Source organism: Psammomys obesus, unplaced genomic scaffold (assembly GCF_907164565.1).
Source record: "Psammomys obesus unplaced genomic scaffold, mPsaObe1.curated_primary_1811, whole genome shotgun sequence".
Taxonomy (NCBI): Eukaryota; Metazoa; Chordata; class Mammalia; order Rodentia; family Muridae; genus Psammomys; species Psammomys obesus.
The window spans coordinates 7,769,150-7,782,262 of NW_026586383.1; the positions used below are offsets into that span (position 1 = coordinate 7,769,150).

At 42.2% G+C, this 13,113-nt stretch overlaps 1 protein-coding gene across 7 annotated transcripts in view; it reads left to right on the forward strand.

Moving 5' to 3' along the window:
- The window catches only part of Golga4 (golgin A4), an 87,669-nt gene that overhangs the window by 43,422 nt on the left and 31,134 nt on the right, over nt 1-13,113 (forward strand). For 5 of the 7 annotated variants that reach the window (XM_055601826.1, XM_055601822.1, XM_055601823.1 and 2 more), the window contains 2 exons: nt 7,922-8,100; nt 12,340-12,471. In XM_055601826.1, coding sequence (XP_055457801.1) covers nt 7,922-8,100; nt 12,340-12,471 — 311 coding nt within the window. The remainder of the gene's footprint in view (nt 1-7,921; nt 8,101-12,339; nt 12,472-13,113) is intronic. The other 2 variants (XM_055601824.1, XM_055601828.1) reach the window with 1 other exon arrangement.

Sequence of the window (13,113 nt, forward strand, 5' to 3'; positions counted from 1 at the left end):
CAGTGTGCAGCCACAGTGCACAGATGCCCAGTGTGTGGCCAGTGCACGGCCAGTGCACAGAAGTATGTCAGTATCAGAAGAGTATAAATAAAGTATTGAAGGAGAGAATAGAGGTTTAAAATTTAACAGGTGCATTAATTTTGGAAAGCTTCTAGACAACATAGTTACACATGTTTCTGTTTGTAGTCCTAACTGTTGAGTGCTGTGGTAGAAGTTTGTAGGAAGACACAGACATTAAGTCCGTAGTGAGAACTAGTTCTGTGTACCGGCTGCGTCCTGCCCGATGGTCCTAGTTGAGAATGGTCTAGCAGAAATTGGTTCTTAGTTTCAAGTGTAAAGCACAGATACCAATCAAAAGAAAACTCGAGATGAGTGCTAACCGTGGGAGACAGTGTCCAGCAAACAGGTCCCACAAGCAACCTATGGACTCATCTGGATTTTGTAAAAGTCAGTTGCTTTGTTAACATCTGTCCTGGCCTTGAGTAAAGTCATTGGGCAAATAAAGGAAACAGTAACATCATTACAACTGGCTGTTGGGATTTTATAAGCAGATATATCTACGTAAAATTGTTGTCAAAGAAAAGAAACTACCCTGATGCATTTTCCACTGTAAGGATTTGATTTTGAAAGTACTTCTGGACATGTACTGTTGATGGATAACTCATTCTGTTGACTCCTTCTCTCTGGGGTTAGCCCTGCCTAAACCACATTCTCCGTTGCTTTTCTTGGAGCACAGTGCACTGCACTGCTCCTGTGTGTTTTCTGTAAACTAAAGCTGCCACGTGTTCTAGGACAGGCAGTCTCTGACCTATAAAGAATTCTGTGTCAAGCATTAAGGCATGAGCTGGGTACATGCTGAGTGAATAAAGCACTCCGGCTCAGAAACCTGAGAAACATAGTTCAGATCCCCAGAATCCATGTGAAAGCTAGGCACGAATGGCTGAAGCCTGTAATCCCAGTGTGCAGGGCAAGAGTCAGAGACAAGATTGCAAGGGCTGGCTAGCTGGGCTAGCTGCAGTTAGCAGACCCCAGACTCAGTGTGAGACTCGGCCGCACTAAATAAAGTGGAAAGGAATTGAGGAATGTTTGATGCCCCCTTCAGGTTTAAACACCAATGTGCATGTTTACACCTACCCTTGTATACCCAAATGCATGAGCACATGTACACATACCACATACACATAGGTAAAAATTACTAGGACGTGAGTGTAATGATGCGCTTACACTACGCCTATTCTAGCACGTTAACTCTCTCTGGGAAGGCCAGTGCTGTTCTGAAGTCTCTCACTGCAGCAGGTAAATGCAGTTGTTACAGCACTGTGCAACAGCTGTCGACTTCACACCTTCCAGGTGTCACTTAAGATGAGTGGTGACAATGAAAGGACATCACTGTTTGAGTGTATTGGTCTTTATGTAATTTATAGTTTTGTAAGAATTTAACTTTTTATGCCACCACTTATCACTATATTAGGATTGCTTGTATATATTGCTGAGGTACTAACATTTTGGTGTGTCATAGTGCATGCACATCATTTCCTTGGTAACTATTCCTCTGTTGATAACTAGCAGCTTATTTTTAAACTTTTGCTCTTAAAAATACTGTAACAGTCTGTAATATAGATGAGTTTATGTCTTTGATGATTTTATTCCTCAAAATATTTTACCTATAAGGCTTCAGCCTTTTTTTGTTAGTTACTGTTGGGTGGTTCAGATATAGCTCTTGCAAAACAGAAACCACAAAGCATTAACTCTCTCCCAAAGTAAAGGAGATAGGATAGCTCAGGTAGTGATGTGCTTGTCACATAAGACTGGTGTAGCGGCATTTGCTACTTTATGGGTTCTTTTTTCTTCCACCTCTATACGCCTTTTTTTCTTCCCTTTGAACCCCCTAACACTTAATAAGAGAGGAAAAGGATAGAGAGGAAAGGAAAGAGATGCCTGAATAAAGACAGGGATCAAAGGGGACGACATTATTGTCTGCTGATTAGGGCTATTGGGTTCCTTGGGGCAAGTTTGATCTTCACTGTCAGGACATCTTATTTCTTCTGGTTGTTGTTTCTTTGAGCACGACTACTTAACAAATCACAACCAACAGCAACCAACAGCCAGTCAACAACCCACCCCACCTCTCAGGGCCCTAGCCCTTATATATCCTCTGAACAGTCCCCAGAATTCCAGGCATCACACAACTGCAGAAACTGTCTACAGCCGGCAAATCACGCCCCCACCACAGCATAAGGCAAATCATAGTCAGCTGCTGCGAAGTAGCCCTATGTTCCCACACCTGGGATTAAAACAAAAACATATTCTTTTAATATTTCTATGTTTTTAAAGAAACCAAAATTCTGAGAAAGGTGCAGCTGACATGGTGGTTTGCACTTGTTAATCCCAGTGTTGGGAGGTGGAGACAGGCAGTTCTTGGGGCCACTGCTTGATGGGCTCCTGGTCAGGCTAGAGACCCTGTGAAAACAAAGCAAGTTGGATGGCTTTGATGAACAAAACCTCAGATTGATCTCTGGCCTCTACATGCGTATGTGTTCACAACACAAACACACACACACACACACACACACACACACACACACACACACACTTTTTTCCTATAATTATTTAAATGTGTAAATTATTTCAGATGGATCAGGAGGTTTCTCAGGGTGCACTATCTTTCATAAGCTTTCGTTTCCTTTTTCTGCGTCATCTTTGCTGAATTTGTGTTTTAAATGATTGGCCACATGGAAAAACTTTGGTTAACTCATGACATCCTTTGCTTTCTTACTGTCATGTTGTATTTTCTTTTGTATGATACAGCCCAGTAAGCCAGACAGAAGTAGAATGAGTGCATTTGAAATCTGGGGGAACCTTGGAAATAATTCTTTGTATCTTTAACGTGTCAGATTTGTGCATATACAACAACCGAAAACCACCTGTGTGTTTAAGTGCTGTGTTAGTTGTTGATGTAACAGTTTCCTTGAATCTCAAGTCTCACTGAACATCTTATTTTTGTGCATCCACACATGCCAATAAGTGAATCCCGGTGCCTTTCCCAAGCCTTGTATGAACAGGACTGGGGTAAGGCTGGCTTTCTTTCTGTTTTTTCTTATTATGGGTACTTAGAATGAGCCTTTAAAAGAAAATTCCATGTTTCTCAGGCAAAAAAAAAAAGAAAAAAAAAGTTCAAATTGAGGTAAGCTTTATGCCATGTTTGGAAGTAATTTCTTTGTATTTTAATACTAAATGAATATCTGTTAGCAAGATCTATTGTTTTAAATAGACTGTTCCTGGGGTTTTTTGTATGTCCCAAACACAGTCATCATTATTGCAAAGCCTCAATGTCTGGAAGAACAAATTTGTGGGTAATCACTTAAGTTTACTTAGCTTTGCTTTGATGTAATATTTTTCAGGATTAGAGACATTTAAGGTATTTGATGTGTTGGAAACATGGCATTTTGGGTAGATCTGCAGGGGTCGGAAAGTTGGGACACAGTTGTGAAAAGGGGCCAAGGAGCTGCATCATCTCCTAAGCTTCTGAAGGCCCTGGCTCTGTGTGAGCATTGCATGAGTACCTCTGCCACCGAGTGGCAGTACTTTATTTCCATTTACGTAAGCCAGAGAGCAGTCCTCAAGCTTTTTAGTCTCTGAAAGAGACCTCTTTACACACTTAAAACTCAGGGCAGTTCCAGGAGCCCTGTACTCCTGTTCGCCATGCTAATAATTTAAACTGAAAATGTTTTAAAGTTTTTACTTATTTTCAAAATAAAAATATATGCCAATCACATGTTAACATAGATTTTTATGAAATATAACTACCTTTCAAAACCTAATGTATGTTTGTTTGTTGTACTTGGCTTAGAACACACCTGGATTTCTGTGACTCTTTTAGTCTGGAGTCAGTTGATTGACACGTGATAGATTAAGGAAGCCTGCTCATTTGGATAGCTACTTGAGAAAGAGAACACCTCCCATGTCCTGAAGGGTCTTGCTCCTGGGAAACTGCTGTTTTTGGTACGCTCTTCTATTTGTAGGCCACTGTTGATAGGTGGGGTGCTAGTACAAGTCCTTTGTTGTTAGTACTGATTTTCATTTCATTTACTTTCTAGTAGATTTTTTTTTCCTAATGACACATGCTTTTAGCAGCTTTTTTTTTTTTTTTTTCTATCCGCAGGAATATAGGCCCAGCTTAATTCTTTTGATATCATTACTCTGTGTCTTAGGGTCAACAGTTAATCTAGAGGTTAGCATCTCTGTTTATTCCCTGGAATGGAAGCTCTGGTCCTGTGAGCCCTCTAGAGCCCTCTGAGTGCTCTCTGGGAGGGAACAGTCACACCCTAGAACTGCAGAACTCTGCCATTTGCTGTAAGGTTAGAACGCTCCAGTGAGGACAGGGAAGGTGGTGACTGTTGAAAACAGTGGGCTCTCTGAGTGTTCTTTTTTCCCCTTTGTCTACTTACTAGACAACATCCACTCAGAATTTGATACATGATAGGATTATTGAGCAGTAGATTGCCAGTCCTGCTCACTTACCTGGTTTTTCGTGTAAAAAATCCAGGATGAGCCTCATCTGAAGTGGAAAGTGAATAGCTTCCAATAACATCACAGCCCTGCATTTCATTTAGCTCACGAAGGGTCATTTCACAGCCATACTTACTTGTTTTCATTGTTGCCTACTAAGTTTTGAAAATATATTTACACTGTTATTTTTCCCTTTCTTCTTTTAAAAATAAAAATTGCCTGAGGTACATTGAATTTTGTTTTGGAAGACACAGTGTGTGTTTCCAACAGTGCAGCCGTCTGTGCGTGGGCTTCCAGTGTGTGCCTTGACATGGCTTTGCATGCCAGTGAACACAGCTTGTCAGCTGGGGCTGATGCACGCTTTTCGTTTCACTCGCTTATCCTTTGTCACGACTAAAAATGAAATGACATGGACATTCAGAACACTTCTGCACTACCACATTGCAGCTCCAGCGTGCCTTCCCGTAGGAGGAACTGGAACTCACGCCTGCGCTGTAACTGCTGCTTCACTGAGTGTGTTTGCAGGGTTGCGCGCACACAGTCTGGTTCCCAGGCGAACTTCCACTCTCTCCTACTAGACACTGTTAGAAGCAGACTTCCTGTAGGAAAGTGCTTCTCATTGTGGTATCCACAGTAGGTCTCAGTATGTTTCCATCTGTTTATTTTATGTGGATATTGGAATTTGCTTTAATGCTCTGGGAAAAATACTATTTCTTTAAAGGAGGAGATAGCAGACAGTGGGTTTTGTGTCTGTCAGCATATGACACAGTCCATTTGCTGAGACCAGGAAGTCTTTTGTAGGTGACTCGTTCAGAAATCATGGCTGTGAGGGAGATTTCTACTCAGCTGAACCTGGTCAGTATCAGCAGTATGTTAGATTTCAAAATACTGCAAGCAACGTTAGTTCTCCCATGGAGTCCATATGTTAACGTAGGTTTCCCATCTCGTGGGAAGACTGGGGTGCTTCCATTACTGCGTTTCACTGAGGATACTAGGTTAGAAGATTACAACATTTTATTAGCTGTGAAATTATTTGGTTCTCTGACATAACAGGGAATAAATTTAAGTGAGAAAACTCTAGAATCAAATCTACTAGCCTTTTATCATTTCATTTAAATTTTGAATGAATGTCAAAGCTTCTTTAGGTTTTATAGAGTTAACTTAAGAGACTTCTGTGGCTGGGCATGATAGTGCACGCCTTTAAACCCAGCGCTCAGTAGGTGGAGGCAGGGTGGTCTCTGTGCGTTTGAGGCCAGCCTGGTCTATAAAGTGAGTCCAGGACTGCCAAAGCTACACAGAGAAAAACCCTGTATCAAACCCACCCCCTCCACCCCCATGAAAGAGAGCGAGAGAAAGAGAGAATAGTCTGTGGTGTAGACTAGCAGGCTGAGGCGTCGCGTGGGGCAGGGTGAGTGTGCTGGGGACTTGCAGTAAGCGCTGCTCCTGCTCCGTCCCTCACGCTCCCAGTGGTGCATCTTCAGCACAGACTGAGCAGCCAGCACTCTTGGAGTCTCCCACATCCAGGCTGAGCTTTAAGTGAGGGAACTAACTTTGAGTATTAGCAATAGCTGACTATTGCTTATGCTTGGCACTAGAGTTTATAATAAAAACATAGCTAAATAAAACAAAGATACCATTTTTCTTAAATATTTTACTTCTTAGCAAACGTAAAGTTAAGACTAAGATGCTTGAGAAATGATTTTAGCTAATTTCTTGGTCCTTTGAAATACAGAGATCATTTGAGCCCCAGTTTTATACTTTGAAGTATGCAAGATGAATATATTGGGTAGCTTTGCATTTTATATCAAAGACTATTAGTTGCCACAAAGAGTAATTGTTGTAATGATGTTGACTACTGACCTGTGCTTCCAGAATTCAGCCGTACCCCTTCTGTACCTCATGCTATTTACCATTAAGAAACTGCTTTAGGCCGGGCTTTGGTGGCACACGCCTTTAGTGTCAGCACACAGGAGACAGAGTCAGGCAGAGCTTTGAGTTCAAGCACAGCCTGGGCTACACAGAGAAACCCTGTCTTGAAAAACAAAACAAACAAAAAATTGCTTTAGTATAGGTGTTTGTGCTCGGGTATAGTTCCTGTGCGTGAACCATTTTCTGAAGCCAAGTTGGGGTCAGTAAAAGACCTTTTCACTGTGATACCTTGAGTTGAAGCCCCCACATTTTCTAAAGAACTAGTTAGTTGTACAAGATACATTATATATGTTGGTGAACTGTATCCTGTGGACTGTTGATGGGATTGTAAACCCTTCTTGACCACAAGTTTACAGTGGGAAGTCTCAGGACTTCTGTAAGGGCTAAAGGAAATAATCCAGGAGGACAGTAGCAATAGTGTTTTCACAGATTATTTGTTTATAATGTGGACATGGATCTACATGTACATACACATATGCATTCATGCACACATATATATCCACAGGTTCACACAAACACATACTTTGGTACCAAGTTACTGAGCTGTTCTACCATTGCGTCTGATGTGGTTGGAATGTTGAATGAGTGATTTTGCCCCTTGGAGACTTAAATGTGATTATGTGTACAGGGCCTGGATTATCTTTCAGCTAGATAAGATAGATAAAATATCTATCTTATTTATCATTAAGTTTGGTAATTTTCTTTGTAGTCAGCTGAAAACAGCCCTAGTGTGAAATTTAGGCAAGTAGTAGGCTTCATTTCTGAAGTACATTGTTTAAGTATGTGATCCACCACAGTAAATGGTTTTTAAAAAGGAAACAATGCCCCTGCTCTTTTATATTATGATTGAAAAGTCTAAAAATACAATTTTACAAAGAACTGTTTTTCCATTCTTAAAAATGGCCTAGTGAGCCAGGCATAGTGGCACATGCCTGAAACCCCAGCACTCAGGAAGAGGAAGCAGGAAAATTGCAAGTTTGAATCCAGCCAGGCTGTATAGTGAGACCCTGACTCAAAAAACAAAAAAAAAAAAAAGAAAAAGAGTCCTCGTGAGTACACAGTGGCATTACGTGCTTATTGACGATGGAGAAACTAAGCACTGTGGAGCAAACAGTCCAGTTAACATTGCATCAATAGAAGTGGCCAGACTCGTCTGGCGACTTTGTTAGCCATAGGATGCTTGGTGGGCAGAGCAGGGGAATGTGAGTGATTTAGTCTATTTTCAAAGTTTTGAACTTAGGCTCATGTAAGCAGTCCTGATATTCTAACTCAGAATTCAGCAACAACAACAAAACATTGATTTTAGTGATGGGGCACTTCTGTAAGGCTTTGTTGAAGAGCTCAGAACAATGGCTTAGAATAGCGATGCAGCTTCTGACCTGTCCTGCTGCAGCTGCTCTTAGATGCTGTAAACTGATCATGAAACACTTGAGCTGGATGACACTGCATCTTGAAATACTTGTTTCTGGTGTTTTTATTATAGCTTTTGAGGAACTTGAAAAAGCCTTGAGTACAGCCCAAAAAACTGAAGAAGCACAGAAGAGAATGAAGGCTGAGATGGATGAACAGATAAAGGCTGTGGAGAGGGCCAGTGAGGAGGAGCGCCTGCGTCTGCAGCAGGAGCTGAGTCGGATGAGACAGGAGGCTGCCAGCATGGTGAAGGTAAGGGTGGCTTTGGTCGAAATGGCTTCCTCTCATGTCCATTCCCAAGTCTTTGATTATAAGAGTCAATTTAGCCAGGTGTGGTGGTGCACGCCTTTAATCCCAGTGCTCAGGGAAGAAGAGGCAGGGAGATCTCTGTGAGTTTGAGGCCAGCCTGGTCTACAAAGCCAGTCCAGGACAGCCAGGTCTACACAGAGAAACCCTGTCTCAAAAAAAACAAGTCAATTTGAAGTTTGTGTGTGTGTGTGTGTGTGTATATATATATATATATATGTGTGTGTGTGTGTGTGTGTGTGTGTATGTGTGTGTGTGTGTGTGTGTGTATTATAATATAATATATATGTGTGTGTTTATATAATATATAAGTATAATATATAAGTATATTATAATATATATAATATATGTGTATATATATAAGTTTGTATATATATATATATAGTTTGAAGTTAGTTTATAAATATATGTATATATGAAAAAATTTAATTGGGGCTGGCTTACAGTTTTAGAGGTTTAGTCTATCATGGTGGGAAGCATGGTAGCATGCAGGCAAACATGGTTCTGGAGGAGATGAGAGTTCTACATCCAGATTGACAGGCAGCAGGAAGTGAATTGGCTTGTGTTTCTAAGATTTCAAAGCCTACCCCGAGTGACATACTTCCTCCTCCAACAAAGCCACACCCCTTCAACAAGGCCACGCCTCCTGATAGTGCCATTTCCTGTAGACTGAGTATTCAAACGAGAGTCTATGGGGGCCATTCCTACGCAGACAGCTGTATTATACTGCCTGCCCCCATAGGCTTGTGGTCTTAACGTAATGCAGAAATGAATTCAGTCCTGCTTCAAAAGTCTCCATAGTCTTTAACAGTCTCAGACTTGTTTAAAAGTACGAAGTTCAAAGTCTCTTCTGAGATGTATGCAATCTGTTAACTGTAATCTATAAAATCGAAAGAAAAGGCAGATCACATACTTCCAACATATAATGGCACAGGATACATATTACCATTCCAGAAGGGAAGGAAGAGAGCGTATAGAGCGTATAGAGGAAATACTAGACCAAAGCAAGACCTAAAACCAGCAGGGCAAACTCTGAACTCTGCATCTCCATGTCTGATGTCAGAGTGCGCTTCATATCTTCAACTGCTTTCAGCTGTGTTGGCTGAAACACATTTCTTTCTCCTGGGCTGGTTCCATTCCTTGTTAGCAGCTTTCATTGACAGGTATCCTGTGGCTCTGGCATCTCTAACCTCTTGGGGTCTCCAAAACAATCAATGCTTCACCTTTACAGCTTCGCACAATGGCATATCTGGGCCCTGCCACATGCCTGGCCTCAGCGACTTTCCTTAGTGTTGGGGAGAGACTCCATAACCCCTTTCTTCTATCCTTGACTCTAAAGCCAGAACAATGTGGCCAACGCTGCCAAGTTCTGCTTCTTGCTGGGGCTGAAACACGGCCCCCTAGTTCAGTTACATCTGCACCAGCTTTCTGCTTTCACAATTTTCCTCATTACCTAACCTTGGCTGTCTCAATTTGAATTTTTAGGAAAAGCACTTTGGTAGAAAGGCTCACACTTAGACAGGTCTCTAGGTCCTTCGATTCTTCAAGCTTCTTACTGCCTCCAACTTGAGGCTACGGAAGAGAGATTGCTTGTGTGCACACCCTCAGAGATCAGTCAAGAAGCTTCTCCAACTTGAGAGTGTATGACTGAGACTGGGTATTTAAATGTTTTAAGGGATAGTTACTCCTTTATTTGGTTTTTATATACTCATGGGGCTCAAGCCTCTGGCTTCACTTGGTGTTCACATGAGAAACACATGACAAGCACATTTGCATGCACTTTAAGCATAAAAGAGTCCAAGCATGAGAATATGCAGGGAGGGCTGGGGCTGAGAGGGTGACCGCCACCCCGGCGTGCACAGAGCCCTGGCTGATCTAGAGCCCTGGGTACTGGGTCCAAACAGAACCATTGCTTGTTCTAAATACCTCACGGAGATGGTTGCTGCATTTGGCTTCTCAATGTTGGCTGGTGTCCTTCAGTGTCTCCAGTCAGAAGACAGTGCGTTATGTCCACTGTTCTGTACTTGCTTTTCACCCAGTGTGTCTGCATTGGTAGCCGGCCATTTCTTTTAAAGGCTCTCAGCATTTTTTTTTGTATAAAGTTCTCATACTTGAGTCAGTCTCTGACTGTTGGGTATTAGATTTCCAGCCTTTGCTGCTGATTGTCGGTAGCATCGTGCATGCTGGCTCTCTTCATGCGCAAATTCTTAAAGTGAACCCACTTTTTCTCTAGCAAAAGTGATATGTATTTTAAATTATTGGTCTATTTGCTACAAGCCCCATGAGAGATGGTTTAGACTTTTACAGCCAGGTGTTGGAGCTCCCTCATGAAAGATAGCTTGCCTTCCTTCTCCTTGAGCTTCTAGGGAGAGAAGAGGGGTGTCCTCCTAGGTCTTACAGGCAGAAGTTTTGCCAGCAGGATAAGCATTTTATGCTGGAAAGAAATTTGTGCTTTTTCCACTTGGAGTTAGTTGCCTGATCAAAGCTTTGACTCATTCTTATATTGGGTTGACTTTTTATTTCTATTTCTAAGCAGAAGGTCTTTCCTGATGGTGGGGATTAGCCTTTGAATATAAGGAGATTGCTCAAATAGCTTTTTTTCTGTTGAATAGAAAGGGTTCTTTTCTTGATATTTAAGGTTTTTATTGTTTGACTGCTCCCTGGTTTTGTCCTAATTAATCAGCCAATTAATTAATTAATTGATTAATGTGTGTGAGTATGAGTGTGTATTTGTATGTAGGTTAGAGGACATCTTAAGGGAGTTGGCTCTCTCCTTACACTGCATGGACACTGGGACTCAAACTCAGAGCAGAAGTTTGGCTGCAAGTGCTGTAAAGTGCCGACCCGCCTCAGCGGTCTGCATTTAGTTCAGTTTTAAAACTCCTGTGGGATTTCAGATTTGGTCTAGAGCTTCCTCCTAGCTGTGCAAGGCCCTGGGTTCAGTCCTAGTTATGACAAAACCCAAAACGCTCACATGCCCAATTCTGCAACCATTGCTTTTATATTTTGTCCTTTGTATGTTTTTCTTTGGGTTTTGAGGCAGGGTTCACCATGTAGCCCAGGCTAGCCCCTAACTGTTTATCCTGCTTCCAACTCCCTAATGCTGGGATTACAGATGTGAATCACCGTGATTTATGGGCTTTGTGGCTGGTTTGGTCTTTCCCCAGTTTGGTTGTTTTCTTTTAACACTCTGACTGAAATTTATTTGGTATGAGGAATAAGGTTGGAAATCAGTTTGCTTTTTTCCCAGGGGACTGCTATCAGATTCTAAAACATGTATTTAATAATGTACCCTTTGCCTCCTGATGTGCCGCTGTCTTTACTACATAATAAATGTGTAAGAGGTTGAGCACATGTCTTCTTTTTTTCTTTCTTTTTTGAATGCTGTGCGCTGTCTGTGGCTGCACAGTGCACTGCTGCTGTGGATAGGCATTGCGTCTGAGGAGCTGCTCTCCTACCCAGTGTCCTCCCTCCCTCAGCACGGAGTACCCCCCCCGGCACGGTGTCCTCCCCCGACACGGTGTCCTTCCTTGGTACGATGTCCCCCCACCCCCGGTACAGTGTCCTCTCCCAGCATAGAGTCCTCCCTCAGCACGGTAGCCACCCTTGCCACTGTCTTTTTGGTAGTGGCGAGGGGGTCATTGTTGGCTGCTCTTAGCCGCTGAGACATCTCTCTAGACGCTAATTGTTGGCTGTTCTAACATATAAATGTTTGTCTCCTAAATAGCTTCCCTCATTCTTTTGCTGTTCAGTTATATTAACTTTTAGATTTATATAGGGAAGGTTGATGCTTTTTTAAAGTTGAGTTTTCCTTTCCAAGAAAGAACAAAGCCAGTAACTCTTTAACAAGTAATGCCTTCCTAGATAGCTAAGTGCAGCTGAGCGCAGTGAAGTTCTCTGCTGAGAGTAGCCTTCCTTGTCTCTTGCCTTCCCTCTGCCCTCTCCCAACTGTGGGCATTCACTGCAGGTTATGGACATGGAATCAGTCCTGTAGGACCCCAAGGCAGCCCTCAGTTTCTCCAATCAAGAGGAAAACATTCGGGCTTTCTTTAACTGCTACAACTTTGCAGTGTTCCTGTGTTAACTCTTAAGTTACGAGTATGCTTAATTTCTGTAAAGATGACTTAGTTGTGGAGTCCTGTGGGTTTTCTGGGTGCGTTCACTCACCTGTTGGCTCATTTTCAGAAGACTTCTGAGGAACAGCTTGCTGAGCTTCGGAAGCTGCACGCAGAGGAGCTGGCCAACAAAGAGCAGGAGCTGACGAGGAAGCTTGAGGCTCAGGAAAGGGAGCTGCGTGAGCAGATGAAAATGGCTCTGGTAAGTGCTGTTTGTCTTTGCTGGAGGTAAACCTCAGAGCTGCCATCCACTCAGCTGAGGTAGACTGCTAACTCAAGGCTGCTAGATACCTTGAGTTGGGTATATCAGAGGACAGGAGGAAGTGAAGAGAGCATGTTAGCCTAGTACTTATTGCGTGGAGTCAGATGTCTCATGTGCCCAGCTCTCATTGGGTTGTTTACCTGCCCTAGACAGGGTTAGGACGAGGGAAGGGAAGGACGGGCACTTGTCTCAAAGCCTGCATGCTGGCTGTACTAACGGGCTTCTGAAGTCTTTCTGAATTGAAGTTTAAAGAACAAAACTTTGAATTCATTTAAAGAAAGAGTAAAAAAAAAAAAAACCTAGCAAACTACTGAACTAACAAAATAGTAGTCAGAAAAGCAGATTCAGATTTTTGCAAAAAATAATGATTTGATATTTTAAAACAATAAAAACCTTTTATATGAGCTACCATAAATTATTTTGACATGAAATTACCCAGAAAATACTTTAAATTATCACCATAAAGTAATATGTTTAAACATGTTCAAAAGGACTGGACCTGCCCTGTGGGGTCAGACACTCCGTCCTTCCTTCTGCCCTTCCCTCCACTGCCCTCTGGTCTCTGAGTTGTCTGAGCTTTCC